The 16,515-nt window shown below is 38.2% G+C and overlaps 1 protein-coding gene across 1 annotated transcript in view; it reads left to right on the top strand.

Moving 5' to 3' along the window:
- The window catches only part of LOC120532426 (corticotropin releasing hormone binding protein), a 42,070-nt gene extending 38,466 nt beyond the window's left edge, over positions 1–3,604 (top strand). Inside the window, exon 7 of the mRNA XM_039758405.1 lies at positions 2,940–3,604. Within this exon, the coding sequence (XP_039614339.1) occupies positions 2,940–3,097 (158 nt within the window). The 3' untranslated portion in view covers positions 3,098–3,604. The remainder of the gene's footprint in view (positions 1–2,939) is intronic.
- Positions 3,605–16,515: the final 12,911 nt, after the last annotated feature.

The raw sequence follows: 16,515 nt of genomic DNA, 5'->3' as shown, positions 1-16,515 counted from the left end.
GTTCAGTTCTGATCCTTGAAGGTCGCTGCTGTAGATGCTGGAATCTGTCCAGCTTATTCCTCTACTTAACTGGACAGACATCTCAAAAACATGGTATCATTTTTTAATTTTTATGAAGACTTTTCAATCTGAAAATTCTGAATGGAACTTTATCATTATTGATAGTTTACATAGAATAACTACATTTTCCTGGCATTATTTTATTATATGATACGATACCTTGGTTATTTAAGTCATTGTTTGCTCTTCTTCACACACATGTAGTAACTGATTGCCTTTAGTATTTATTGTCATCTTCTCTATGTCTGCTTTTAGTTAATTTGATACAGTTTGGACATAATTAACTGCCACTGCTTCTAATTACATATTTATTTAGCTGTTCTTCTTCTGCTCTTGTAATGCAGTATAATTCTGCCAAATAAGGAAAACACAGAATGATAAAGAATTGGGGACCAGTTGGGTACCCCAAATAATGCAAATGACTGAAAGTGAAAATGAAAAGTTCAAAGAAGTGGACATTTTCTGTCTGGAAAAAGATGTTCTGTATTGCGAAGTGTCATTCACTAAGTGAGTGTAGTCTGAATGGGGACCAACTTCCGGTGCATTGGCTTTTAAAATAGCTCTCAGGCTAAAAGAGGCAGAATATCCAGGGCAATACCAGAAGTTGACCCTTCAGGGACTCGTCCTCTGGTCTGCAGGGAAGCGAGAAGAGGTCGTTAGGGATCACATTTTGCCCTGGAACTGTAGACGGTTGTCTTATCTCGTTAGAGCTGTCCAGACAAATCCCAAGCGCTAATGCGTGGCAGCATTCAGACACTGCAAGAGGTTCTTTATTTCTTTCATTTTAATTTCAATTGGTCAAATTTTATTTATTATATACTATTATACACATAGTACAAATTGTAGTGAAATGCTTAGTTCAAGAAAAGTATTAATATTATAAAAACAAACACACCTAAGAATTCCTGGCCTAAATAAAGAGAGATGCTGCCATTAATAACAGGCTTGAATGTGGCAGTGAGATGGTCGGATCTGTCTAGTTGTGCCTCAAGGTTACATTTAAAGACATTGACATTTGAATATAGCAGGTCCAGCTTGTTGTGTCCACAGATGGAACATGCTGATAGAAGTGTGTTCATTTTGATGTTCCCCTGGTTGAAGTCACCAGCATTCTAGGGCCAGATAGACTCATCATTAGGGTTCTAGCAGGTAGTGTGGTTGTAGTGGTTAGGGCTTTAGTCTTGAAACCCTGAGGCTGTGGGCTCAAATCCCTCTACTAACACTATGTGACCATAAGCAGGTCACATGACCTACCTTTGCTCCAATTGGAAAACTAAAAGAAATGTTACCAGTCTTCTTATATAATACACTACCGTGGCTGTTCATTTGTCTGTCCAGGATTTTAAATCACCTGTAGCTCGCAAACCGTTTCGCCTATTGACTTGAAATTTGGTACACATATACTACATGATGTCTACTATCCGCTTTTGGGGTGATGATTTTTATTACTCTTTTTATTTTTATTTGATTTTATTGTAGAGTCAACTCTCGGCAGCGTGCAGCAGGGCAGCCGTGCGGTGCATGTGCATGGGTGCCGTTCTCATTCCCTACCACCTTCGCTAATCATTCTTGAGACAAATTGAAGGCTTAAGTGCCAGCTTAAGTGAAAAATTAAAGAAAACGTACTAAGTAATTGCAACACAAAAACTAACTTAATCAGTTTTAACATGAAAAGATGCTGACGAAAGAAGAGAAGCAGCGGGCCGCTAGGGTGGAGAAAAGAAGAGCCAGCAAGCGTATCAAGCTCTGAGCAAACGAATGCTAAACAGAGACAGAGACGGAGAAAGAGGTTGAAAATTAGGAATGCTCAAGTCAAGTGTATTCACTGCATGTTATCGTGCAGTACGCCGTTACTGGTTGTATCATAAATGTTGTATGTTGCCTTGGCATCAGCCAAATAAGTAAATGTGAACAGAATAAATCATGCCTGTTGCTGATTTCATAAACATTAACAAGGATGATGTCATTTATCTCTCAAAGCAGTAATGTGGATGCATTCAATCAGAATTTCAATTTAGTGGAACTGTAGTTTAATTAATTTAACATTACCTGTAGAATCTGATTATTTTATTTTGACACCTAACCAAGTGAAGATACAAGTGTAACTAACAATTTGTGCTGAAGAAGAGCATCTGCCTTATTGTGACCTGTGCTTGTGTGATCATTAGCAAGCAACCACCTAAATTGCAAAACAAGAGCGAGAAGCCACAGTAATATCTATAAACCCCACTGGATACTTTTCAGTAGTCATTGCCTTCCAGTGAAACTCATAAATGCCCCTTTGAGCAAGAAGTAGTAATCTTGAGTTGGGGCATCCACCCTAGTTGTACTGTAACAATGCACTATTGTATAATAATTTTTTTGTCAAAACTCTTCATATGTTCTTAATAAACTCCTATTAAAATGAATAAGCAATGCTGGACACACTATATTTGGACTGAGACCATATATGTTGAAACCTTTAACTAAGATAGAGGTTTAGTCCCAGCCCAGCTCTAGACTCTGTCTCTCCTTGTCCACCAGTACAATCTTCCAGTTCCCTATGAACTCTGCTTCAGTTTTCAAGAATTACTTTGGATTCCTTTATTACTGAACCCGTTCAGAGCTCCTTGCAAAGTGCCAGCCAGAAGCTTTTTAGCCATCTAATTAATTTGTATTCAAATAACAAAAAATAATTGTTTAACATTAGAGGTAAAAAGAGCCCACTCAGTGTTGCTTCTTGCCAGCCCCTCAATGCTGTCAGGGTAGGCTCTGGTAAACTGTGACTCTAAATGAAATTAAGAGGGTTTGAGAAAGTCATGTTCTGTTACTGTATGAAGTACTTCTCTGTACTGTACTTTGATGCACCTCTCTTTTTTTCTTTTGTATTTGGGATCCAGCCGAAGTAAAAATCGGATGTGACAATACTGTGGTACGGATGGTGTCCAGCGGAAAATTTGTCAACCGTGTGTCCTTTGAGTATCGACTACTTGACCGCCGTGACCTAGAAAAGCAAAAAGGGAACAGTGTTGAAGATTTTTGTTATTCTGCTGAATAAAAAATACAAATAAAAAAAACAAACATAAAGACCTGCTGCTGGATGAGCTGCTGCCATTTTTCTTTTGCCAAACCGCTGTGATGGTCAGATCTGTCGTTATTATGCAATTTACAGCAATCTGATAGGTCACTTATGGGAAAGAATCCATTCCTTTTCAGATCATTACAATAACTGGTATATGTATTAAACTTGTAAATTATTATTTTTTGTTTTGCTATTATCTCTGAGCAAAAGCTCAATAACATATTTATTATTTGTGTTGATACCAGTATTCTGGCATTATGTTCTCTTTTAGTTTAATTTCTGTAAAGAAATATTTGCAATGTGTTACTATTTTATGTTACTATGTGTATTCAGTTCCTTAGCATTACTGTAAAAGTACCAGATTTTAGGGATTCAGCATCACGAGAAACTTTGTAAACTTAACTCTTGAACATATTTATATTGCAAAATCAGAATAAACACCACAAACTGGACAATAAAACAGTTATCAGATTGTTTGCCTCAGGCTATTGATTTTTATTAAACATGTTTTTAATAAAACTGATTTGCATGATTAAGCATTTTCTTAATATTTCTTTGTCATATTTGAAACTTTTTTTATCATACAGACTGTTCACCTGTAAACGTGACAAAGACATTCTTACCATTTACTCCATTCTGCACAATCAATGTATCGGTTAAATTTATTATCCCATAATATGAAATTATGTTGGTCATGTGTGTTATAAATGATGTATGTGATATCAGATAATAACAAAGAGAAAAGCATATTAATTACTGTACAGTACACCACAGGAGAAAACACACAGACGTGGACACATTTGTTGGTAGCCCTCCATTATCTCTTGAAACTGACAAAAGAAATTGGCACCCATCATTGTTTATTTCATATTTAATCAAAAATCAGACTTTACTTTAGGGTTTTGGTTCAGCAGAAAATTTCAAATAATATTACAAATGAAATTGGCACGGACAAAAATAATTGGATCCTTATCCTAATATTTTGTTGCACAACCTTGAGAGGTCATCATTGCAAACAAGCGATTCCTGGAGCACTCCATGAGTCTTCTGCAGCTGTCCACAGATAGTTCGGCCCACTCGTCCTGAGCAAACTGCTCCAGAGGTGTCAGGTTTGGAGGGGAGCTACTCCAGACTGCCTCTTTCAGTTCTTCCCATAGATGTTCAATTAGATTCAAATCAGGGCTCCTTATCCTGTTGGAGGACCTGTAACTGAGACAGAGCTTTCTGACACAGGGCAGTACGTTTCATTCCAGAATGTCTTGGTAGTCTTGAAACTTCCAAAATATAACTGGGCCTCCTCCATGTTTCTGACTAGTTATGGTGTTCTTTTGTTTGAAAGCTTTATTGTTTTGAATGTGAACATAGAACTGATGTGACTTGCCAAAAAACTCCACTTTTATCTCATCTGTACAAAAACCATTCTCCCAGAAGTATTGTGGTTTGTCAATATCCATTTTAGCAAATTCCAGTCTGGCTTTTTTATGTTTTTCTTTCAACAGTCGTGTTCTTCCATTGTGTCCACTGTCACTCAAAAAGCGACCGGATGGTGCGATCAGACACCGATGGACCTTGACTTTGGCGTTCAGCTTGTATCTCTTTGAAAGTTGCCTTTGGCTTTTTGTCTATCATTCTCACTGTCCTTCTGCCTATTCTAGGGTCTGTTTTCCTCTTGTGGCCATGTCCAGGGAGGTTGGCTACAATATCAGGGACCTTAAACTTATAATATTCACCACTGTTGTCTCAGGAATATCAAGCTGCTTGGGGATGGTCTTCTATCCTTTGCCATTAAGAAGCATGTCAATAATTTCTTTTCTGATCTCCTCATACAACTCTCTCCTTTGCTTTCTTTTGTTCATGTTCAGTGTTAAACACACGATGATAACCAAACAGCAGAGTGACGACTCTTCTCCATTTAAATAGGCTGAATGACTGATTGCATGATGGAGACATACTGTATGTGATACTAAGTAAAGAACACAGACAGTTTGAAAAATCACTCAAATCTAATTATTTATGATCTTTTCTAGGGGTATTAACAAATGTGTCCGGGCCATTTTAGAATATCTTTGTAGAATAAGCAATGCTTGATCTCTTTTCACATTTGTGTTGCTTTACTCAATGACATATCAAAGGCATGCAGGTCTATATGGGACAATTGCTTTTCATTTTGGCACTTTATAGGAGGCATACAGCATTTTTCAGTGAGCTTTAAGGGGACCAACACATTTTTACACTTCTGTACATGTAATTTGTGTGAAGATTTTATTTATTCATTGTTGGTAAAACAAGCTTATACTTACATTTTGGAGAACAATCACTTTGTAAATTAACACGAGGAAAGGAAAAATGAGCTAAATTCAGAAACGGCTTTTTTATGATATTTCCTTCCAGATAAAATAATTACATTAATTCTCATAGCATGCATTCCAAACATTTCACAGATACAGTTTGCTAGCTGTTAGTAACTCAGTTAGCACAGTCAGCCTAATCTACTGTACAGTATATAGTGACACAATGTGTCTAGAGCCAGGCCTGGACAGACACCCAGGTTATCCGTCTCTCTTTCCCAGAATGAGTGGTGTGAATGTGGAGGCAATGGTGATCTTCTTTGGTCCTAGGGGTATCAGCCAGTAACGCAGTTTAATAGCAAATGAAGTAAGACGAAAAATAAACTGCACAGGATGATGTTTAAATAGTTTTAGAATTCACTAGTTTTTCTAGACCACTATGCCATCTTTAACAATTGCTTCTGCACTGAACGTCGACTTTCTGTGGAGTTGGGATTTATATTTTGGCTGTGTGAGAAGAAGAGACAAGAGACATGGCAAGGTTTGGGGCAGCCACCCGTTTAATTCGGTATCCTGGCTGCAAGAGTAAATGATTCATAATTGAGTCAAGTTTACACAACAGAGTCCAAAACAGAACTGCCTTCCAGGGAAAAGGTGTTAGGCTTCATAGGAAGTTTGGGGGAAGTGATGTCGTCCTCGGGGCCAGGACTGGAAGTGATGTCGTCCTCGGGGCCGGGACTGGAAGTAATATGTCCTGAGTCAAGGCGGTGGCTCCTGGTGGGATTTCTTGGGAAAGGCCTGCAGGGAACTTAGAAAGAGCGTCAGTGTAAAGGGCAGATGTATTATCATTCATCTTTAAGCCCTTCAGCTGCCTCCTGTGCACATGTGTGTGACAGCTGTTTGCAAATGGCAGCATTTCCCGGTGGAAGCAGAACTGGGTCACAGGTCCTCCAGTAAGTGAGTCTCGGAACTACAAATGAAAAGGGAGAGATGGTCAGTGACAGTGACTCCTCTCTGCTCAAGATGTTCCTTAATCAACTATGTGACAGTAGTCGAAAAAAATTTGGACATGAGTGTTAGTGCAGTTTGAGCCCTGGGAACCAAGTTACCCAAATTATTCTATAACATTTTGATAATTATTTACCACTCTGATGCTGATCTTTCTGATCATAAAACAGGTCATTACGATAGCAATCAATTAGAAGAATTCATAATTAATTGAAGAATTATGGTATTTGAGGAATCCTCTGGAGTGCCTCTTTGTCTTTCATGATTTGGCTCAAAAACTAATCAGCACATCATCATCTCATAATAGGTTTAAGGTTCGAGATTGGTATTTTTCCGTCCAGCCATCATTGAGATATCGATGTTTTTGGTATCAGGGAACCCTAAAACGCTGAGATCCATCGAAAAAACGGAGATCGAAATTTTTGACAAATCTAAAGCTTTTGCTCCTCCCCCATAAACGACAGGTTATGATAGGGGAGAGCACAAAGCAATAGCATAAAGGAAAGACAAAATCAAAAAGGAACATTAAATCAAAAAGAGTTTGTAGAAAGTATTTTGAAAAATAGGTCTGTTATTGGCAACTCAGATAAGTAAATGATTTCTTGGTCAACCATTTAACCCGTTGTGGCGTTATTTAAAGGTCGCTATCTCAGAAGGCACATGACCTAACGACGCCAACATCCGCCCTAACCATGGACAGTGACCATCACAAAAACAAAATGGTGGCCAAACTACATCAATATAAAAAATAAAACTCAAATTAAGCAAGAAAATCAAAAATATATATCAAAATTTCAAGCTATGACCTCAAAACAACCCAAATCTGATTATCAAATCTCTAAAATTGGTCCAGAAAAGACAGAAAAGGTAAAAATTGGTAAAAATAGAATCCAGTTCATAACAGAGAAATGGTTACATGCAAATGATATCTAATATATTTTACCTGGTTGCCTGCTTTAACTATTAACGTCCATTTAGTGTTTTTTAGTGTTCCCAATAGCAAACTGACCTGAATTATTCTGAAATGGAAGAAGTTTGGAACCACCTAGGACTCTTTCAAGCCAAACCAAGTAACCTGGGAAGAAGAGCCTTGATCAGAGAGGTGGGCAAAAACCCAATGATCACTCTAATAGAGCTTCAAACGTCCTGTGCAGAGATGATAGAACATGGTGGAAAAGCAACCATCTCATCAGCATTCCACCAATCAGTTGTTTATGGTAAAATAGTTTGACAAACAGCATTTAAAGAACTCTCAGAGAATGAGTGAAAAGATTCTCTGGCCTGATGAGGTAAAAATTGAACTCCTTTGGCAGAACTCGAAGCACTATGTCCGTTGAAGATCAGGCACAGCTCATCACCTGCCCAGTACCATCCCTACAGCGAGGCATGGTTGTTGCAGCATTATGCTATGGGGCAGCCTCACAGTAGCAGGGACAGGGAGACTGGTCAGAATAGAGGGAAGAATGAATGCAGCCACATACAGAGTGGTCTTTGAAAAAAACCTGCTCCAGAGTGCACATGACCTCACACTGGGGCGATGGTTCACCTTTCAGCATGAAATTGACCCAAAGTATTCAGCCAAGACAATGCTGGAGAGGCTTCAGGTCTTATGGTACTTGAGTGACCCAGCCAAACCCCAGCCTTAAACTCCATTGAAGAACAGTGGTGAGACCTGAAGATGGCAGTTTACAGACACTTTCCAACCAATCTAATAGCAGTAGAGTGTTGTACCATGTTAGCCATAGATTGATGCAGGAGAAAGTAGGGTGAAATGCCACCTTTTATTGGCTAACTAAATAGATTAGACCTTCATCACCTTGCCTGATGAAGGGGTCTTAGCTGCCTCGAAAACTTGCATTTGTAATCTATTTAGTTAGCCAATAAAAGGTGTCATTTCACCCTACTGTCTCCTGTATCAACCAATCTAATGGAATTTAAGATTATCTGCCAACAAGAATGGGATAAACTGCCAAAATCTAAATGTGCAAAGCTTGTAGAGACTTGCCCAAGAAGATATTAAGCCGCAATTGTTGCCAAAGGGGCTTTTACAAAGCACTGAATTAAATGAATGAGAGATTTCAGTTAATAAATATGCAAATCTTACTGAAAACATTTTCACTCAGTCATTATGTGTTATTGAGTGTAGACTGATTTCATCCATTTAAAGTTAAATGTGCAGCACAAACAAGTGTCCAGAAATTGAAGGGGTCTCAACACTTTCAATATCCTCTGTACCATATTGTCGGCCATTCTAACAGATTACATACAAAATATGATCAATCATTTTGCTGACCATGTGAACACGATGTCTGCCTTCAATACAATTACAGAATGTGACTATTTCTATTTAATAAAAACACGTTTTCAAAAAATATATACAGTATCTCCTCTTCTGACCCCTCCTTGGATTTCTTGGGAGCAAAATTAATATACGCAAACTGAACAGAATTCAGAATTTAGGCAAATAAGGAGGAGACTCTGCATCAGAACAAAAAACAAACTTCTATGTTTCACACCTAAGAGTCGCATGCTCAATAGTGTTCTCATATTGTCATTTTTCACTAGCAATGGAGATGTAAGAGTGCATTACTGTGGATGGACAGCCTTGCCACTATTGACCAGGGCAAAAAATTAAGAACATTAGAAGAACAAGCATAAGACTTTGTTCAAAGTTTATAATTAAAGGTTAGAATGTTATTACTGAAGAATGGAAAAGCATTAGCCACTTTTGAATTTTGATCACACTTAGTAAGTGTCAGAATTTATGCACAAAAAGTGGACTAAATGAGTGACAGTCATATATTTTATGCTAAAGTCCATTTGCTTGATCAAGATAACAATTAACTGCTTCTCCTTGTTTTATGAAGAGCTTGGTTAGCTCTCTGTTTGACTTTATTATTGCAAAATCAAATGTTCTCTGACAGGTACAAGTTCCACTGTCTTCTCTGAATAATTTAAAATCTTTCACGACTGAGAATTGAATAAAGACCAACACAATGGGTACAGGTTTAATGTAATAGTTGATGAGGAAGGTTTCAAAGAGGTAGTTTGCTAATCGCTCTTTTAAAACTGAATAGATACTTAAGAGATAATCATTTTCATCCATCCATTATTTATTGAAATTCAGGGTTATTGAGAGTCAACGGGTCCAGCCATCAGCTAGTGAAATGCAGAAGATTGTGGATGGACACTACTCACATCTGCAGAAAGATGCTAGGGTCAATTGCTTTGAGCTTTTGTTGATTAGTGGATTCAACAATAACTGACAAAAATGCAAAACTAAAAAAGTTCAACATAAAAATATGATTATTGTCACGCATGTGCGATTGGGTCTGAATGATAGTAATTCCACACCAGATTAGGGGGCGGCGAGGTGCACTAACTGTCTCTCTCGATCCCTTGCAGGCCATCCACGGGAAATCCTGCAGGGAACGGGCGCCACTGATAGCGTCACTTCTGGTTCCAGCGCCACTGATGACATCACTTCCGGTTTCGGTGCCACTGATGATGTCACTTCCATTCTCAGCATATAAAGCTGCCATCTTTGACTACCTGAATCAGTTCTGTTTTGGACTCGTGTCTGTAAACATATTCATTGAACCGTTTTGCAGCCAAGGCACAATATACGGGTGGATGCCCCAAACCTTCTTGATGATTTTGTGTCATTTTTGTGACATTATTATTACTATTACCTGCACACATCATGATGCACTGCTACTATTTCCATATTTTCAAGAAATTGAATTATGTAAATATAAATCATCCACATATCCATTCACCCATTCATTTTCAGACTCACTTAATCAGATTAAAGCATTACAGTTATGATAATAATTAATTACATTTATATAGCACCTCCGGGAGAGTCTCGAAGCAGAGTCACTGACCCTCCACATTGAGAGGAACCAATTGAGATGGTTTGGGCATCTGATATGAATGTTATCTGGACATCTCCCTGTGGAGGTTTTATGGGCGGGACCAGTTGGAAAGAGACCCTGGGGAAGACCCAAGGCTTGGTGGGAGGATTATCTCACCCAGATGGCCTGGAAACACCCTGGGATCCCACAGTATGAGTTGGCAAGTGTGGCTGGGGAAAATACATATGGGCCTTGTATGCTTCCTCAGTCTCATTTGCTCTTGCGATTGTCTTTTGCTCAGTGCCGGCCTGTCTTCGTTGCACGGTCTGTTCATTGCTCTCAGTTGCTCAAGCAATTCTCTTTCGTTCTGCGTCAGCCTGTCATAAATGCTGAGTGCACTCTTAACCCAGGAAGGTCAAGGTCAAAAATCAAATTACCTGCAGCCTGGAATTTGGTACAAATATGCTACGCTGAAACTCTACACTACAGCTTTATATTAAAAGCGAAGAGTTTTGGAATTATTAATTCTCTCTATTTTTATTTTATTTTGTTGTAGAATCAACTCTTGGCATTGGCCACCAGGGTGGCCATGCAGTGCATGCTTACAGGCGCCGTTCTCATTCTCTACCACCTTTGCCATCACTTCCCCTCCCTCATCATATCTTAAATCATTCTTGATGCTGATTAAAGACTTTAAGTGCCAGCTTAAATGAAAAATTAAGGAAAATGTTCTAAGTAATTGCAACACAAAAACTGACTTAATCAGTTTTAACGTGAAAAGATGACGACGAAAAAGAGAAGAAGCGGGCCACTAGGGTGGAGAAAAGAAGAGCTGCTCAACCCTAACCCTAACCCTAACCTCTGAGCAAACAAATGCTAAACGCACAGCAAAACTCGGCAGTCCGCCGTTACTGGTATAGAAATAATCTATAGATTACAAAACCCCTGGGTTAGACTCTCCATGGCTTTCCATGACTCTTATAAGAATATTCTTAAATAAATATGTAATTAGAAATGCAACTGACAGCAAGGTAATCACATGAAGGGAGATAATCATGATAGTGAGAGGTGCAGCAGATGGCATAAGAAGTTCATGCCTACCTTATAATTAGGGGTGTTAGATAAAAATTTGCTTGAAGAAATCCTACAAGGGAACTGTCCTTAACAAACATCTTCTTGTTATAACACTTCTTAAATGGACTACTGCAAAAATCAGTAAGATTGAGGGCTGAAGAAAAAAATTAAGAGAAAAACCAAGGCTGTAACAGTCAAGGCTGAGTTTATTTAAGGAACGTCCTTCCTCCTCATTGTCCATTTCTCTAAAAGTTACAATGAAAGTATAATTGTGTTATCCCTCACTCCGCAAAAGCAACTAAATTAACACTGGTCAATTTTCCTGGCATCGGAGCAGCAATAATCATTGACTACTCTTTGCTTGAATTTGCAAAATGTGGGAAATGAGCATATAATTCTTTTTTAAAAGCAATTTTTAACACACTTTCCTAGTTTTAATTGATTTCTTGAAAGCCTGAGATAAAATCTGACCTAGCACTGCCCTCACTCAACTCCAGGAAATGACTTTGAGGAACGTACTGCAAATTTGTTGTGCCTCTGCAATTTTTTGCAACCAGAATTGAAAAGTCTATTATTTTATGTGATGTCTAACCAATCAATTCCATGCAACTTGGTTGATGGGAAGCGCTACAAATAAAAGGAACCTTGAAAAGTTCTATCTTTAATCATATAATTAATATTATAATTATGGATAAAGGCAGGGGAGATACTACTTTCAATTAATTCTGGAGAGCAGTAATGCTTTTTTAAATGCAATTATTTTTAAATAAAAAAATAAATTTTATCTTCTTCTTACAGGCCAAATCAACTGTTAAGAAAATGAAGGCTTTACTTCACAACCAACTACATGCCATTTAGGTTTCCAAAGTAAATCAGGTTTTTATGGTATAATGTTTTATACTGCACTAAAATACTATGTGGACCACCAGAGGGCGTACCAACCACCCTACCCCACACAGACAGGCAGACACAAATATTGTCCAGCACACACATTTTATTTTAAGTGGGGCAGCGGTTCAATTGCTGTTTTTGTGTTAATTTTGTATATTTTATATGTTAATAGGGTTGATTATCTAGTTTATGTATGCCCATGTGTATTCTGTTGTGTAAAATGTGTGCTGTGGGTGGTCCCCATGAGGCAGGGCTACCTGCCCATCTTCGTCAATGGACTGCCTTCAACACACACAGAGCACAACAGAACATACATTCACATAAAGAAACTAAATAATCAACACTGTTAACATACAAAATATGCAAAATTAACATAAAAACGGTCTTTGAATCTCCGATGGGGGACCCTTGCTGAAACACAGTATCTATGGCTTCTCCCTTTTAATTGTATTTACCTTCAATTCTGCTGATCTTTGTTTAAAACTTGTCTTGGGTTCTGCCCATTTGTTTTGTTGCGGAATCACCAAGTAGCGCATTTTGCACTGTGGTAATTCTGCTAGTCAGCCATAAACCTGCAAGGTCTGGATTACAACGGCCCATTGAAGCAGTTTCTTTACAGTTTGACCTAATAGGAGATTTCCAATTTATCTGCTGTTCAGAGACTGTCTGAAAATACCACTAGAGAAGCATTTCCCAAAAATATCAGTTGAGCTCTCTCTCTTACTCAGCCCCCATTTCAGTTCTGTACTGCCACTGCATACCACCCATCCACAATGCAAATACTGCTGACTACCCCAAGTGTTTAGTTGTGGATTTATATCACACTTCATCCCAGGCTGCACATTTTGCACTGTGGTAATTGCCAGTGGTCAGCCACAAGCCTGTAATGTCTGGATTATGAAGGTCCTCAGAAGCAATTTCTTTCCAGCATAAACTAATAAACTACCTGCTTACAGAGACTGTCTGAAAGCACCGCACAAGGAGCACTTCCCGATAATGTCAGCTGATCTCTATCTTTTACTCAGCTACCCATTTCAGCACAGCACCACCACTATAATCCAACCACCCACAGTGCAAATCCTACTGATTACCCCAAGTGTTTTGTTATGGAATCACACCAAAATCCACCAAGGTTGCACATTTTGCTCTATGGTAAATGCCGGTTATCAGCCACAAACCTGCAATGTCTGGATTATGAAGGTTCTCAGAAACAGTTTTTTTTTGCAGCATCACGTAATAGAAGAAAGCCCATTTATCTGCTTACAGAGACTGTCTGAAAGCACACACTTCCCAATATTGTCAGTTGAGCTCTATCTTTCACTCAGCTACCCATTTCAACACAGCAAAGCCACTATACTCCACCCATCCACAGTGCGAATCCTACCAACTAACCCAAGTGTTTTGTCTCAGAGTCACATCACAATCCATCCCAGGTTGCACATTTTGCACTGTGGTAACTGCTGGTGGTCAGCCCGTGGTAAGAAATTTAATCAGTGTTAATAATCAATTGGAAAAACCAGGTAGGAAGAAGCCTGTCATTTGTCTTTATTTCTTTTTGTGAAAAGGGATGTCTCTGTCATTAATGGAAAAGCAGGAGACATGTTTTCTGAGCAGAAGTATACAGTCTTATTTTTGCCCACTCAGCTCACATAACAGATTTGCATATCTCAGTTATACTATAAAAGGATACATTTTATTGGGTACAAAAACAAGACACAATGATCACACAGTATAATGCTTCACTGATTTGTTAAACCACAAAATCCATGCGTTGTCCATGTGCTGGATGTCTCACATTCCTTACTCTAATTAGTTAAAGCCTCATCCCCACCAATACTCGTCCTCCTATGTACATGCATCTTGTTAGCTAAGCATTCATTCTCCCTTATCTTTCGCAGCACAGCTTACACAGCCCCCTTCAGGCAGCCTGGAGATTGTCATTTAATCCCAAGTGATTGGCAAAATGTTATAACATATAAATTTAGTGATTTCTTTAACAAGCCACAAACTTGTGAAATGTGAAGCACTTTCTTTGCAGCCTGAGCTAATAGATGAATGCCTTCTTGGATTCACAGAGATTGCCTGTAAGCAACGCCAGCAGAGCACTTCCTGGTGACGTCACCAGGGCAGCACCACCGATACAACATTATGTAAATTACTTTGTGACCGGTGTCGCCACTCTTAACGGTAAACCTCGCAAAGAAACACAGCTGCCCTTGAGAAACTCTCTCTTAAACAGTATTTCAATGGGAAACAAAACACACTCTTACCCATCCCCTTTGCAGGCTAACCGTCCAACATGCTTCTCACTCAAGATTTGGAAAATTTAAAAGACCGAGCCCCAGCCAACCTAACGGCTCACTCCCCTGTCCTCTCCCCCTCAGACTGCGTCTGCTCCAGTCGCTGCTTCCGAGCTGTTGAACCCATTTGATGAGGAAGATAACTGCTTACTGTGTGCTTTTCTGCTGTTGAAAAACTCCTACTAACTAAGATCTCGTGATTGTACATGCCAGTTCAGCAATAAAGATATTATTCCTTGGAAGCCTGATCCCTTTTTTAGTCTCCTGTGCCACTTAGGTACCCATGCTTGACAACGTTTTTGGCTTGTTAAGATCGTTAATCATGTCTTTGAACTTTCAATCTCCAGTTTGATCCTTTAGGTTCTTGTCTTTATTCCTTTCTTCTTTTCAAGTTGAAATAATTTGTCTTAATTAATGTGCAATTACATAGTAAGCCAGGAGTTGGGAGTAAAAAAGTATCAAACATTTCAGAAACCATTTAGCACATTTGGATTTCTGAGCTGGCTGTCTCGCTCTTTTGCTGAGTATAGTACTGTAATTCATTTCCTTGATTTCTGTTTTCTGAAGTCCATTTCTAGTCTTCACTACAAGAGGAAGATTAATTTGGATTCTATGTTCTGTGTCATTGTTAAGTATTCTGAATTTTTTTCTGCTTTCAGTGTGATGTCTCCTATGAATTCTGTTTGTGTGTTCTTACATATGTTAATGTTAAGAGAAATCGTCTCTACATGTTCTTTAGAGGTTAATTTTCGATTTTTCATATATTCAAGCTCAACTAGTTTTCCCAAAGGGTTTATGGGATTAATTGGAGTTAATAGAAAGTTTATAGATTATTTTTATGCAATTTATCCCTTAATTAGGAATCCAGAATTATCTGATTAATTGAGAAAATTCATTTTTTCTTGAGTTCCCTGGTCGTTGAATTCATCTGACTTATGTTAATTGGTAAATAGGCTTTTGTCGTCATAAATATAATTCTATTACAGTTAAGGTTTTCTTGCTTGATCTTATTAAGATCATGAAACTGATAATTAAGTTGTTGAGGTCTCCAAGGACTGGTTGGTTTCATTAATAGCATCCTTCAGGGCATTCTTGGAACGTCAGTGTCTGACAGTTGTTAGGATATGAGAATTTTTGTTATTCTAAAATAAACTTTTCTTTAATTAGTACCAGGTTTTGTTTTGGTTTCGAAATGTGCTGAGTTCACTTCTGCTTTTATTTTGTAGGTACAGTATAAAGTTGGACTTGTTATTTTACTTTTACATCATATGTTATAAACATCATGACGCCATTTTGTCACGAGTCCCATTATGATGACATGATGTCTGGTTGTCAAGGGCCATGTCTCAGGAGTTTCTTTATATGAACTCAGCAGCACACTGCAATGATTTAGGCAGGCACCATGCTGGGACACTTTAACCAGAATTGTGTTTTTGCTAAAGTAGATTTCATCTCAGGAAAAAGAAAGGACCAGAAGAATTGATATTGTCATAAAGGAAAATAAAGGTCGTGACCGGGAAAATCTATAAACTGTCATCAAATCTAAAACATGAAGCAAAAATCAGAATCAGAGAAACTTCACTGAAAGATTATTAAATAGAACAGCGCATTAACAAAGATTCATAATACAAAGACTTGTTTGTTATCCGCAATCTTGGATGAGAATGAGACATCTGCAGTGACCTTTAAATCTGTCACAATTAATGACGTCACACGTCACATCATTTAAAGAGCATCCAAGGCAATGAGTAAACATGTGGTGCACCAAAAACAGTTCCAAAATAATTTAAAGCACTTTATATTATTATTAAATTCAAAAATCATTGATGGATTTGTAATCACCATGTATCAAGACCCCAAAAAGAGGTGCAAAACATAATAATAAAGCCCATAAAAATAAAAAAAACCCAGAAATCGCTTAATTACTCGCTGCAATTTATTGTTCTTGGTTCTCAATCTTAGGCTAGTACATTTTT

This window comes from Polypterus senegalus, chromosome 7 (genome assembly GCF_016835505.1).
Source record: "Polypterus senegalus isolate Bchr_013 chromosome 7, ASM1683550v1, whole genome shotgun sequence".
Taxonomy (NCBI): Eukaryota; Metazoa; Chordata; class Cladistia; order Polypteriformes; family Polypteridae; genus Polypterus; species Polypterus senegalus.
This window is presented reverse-complemented; position numbering and strand designations above follow the sequence as displayed.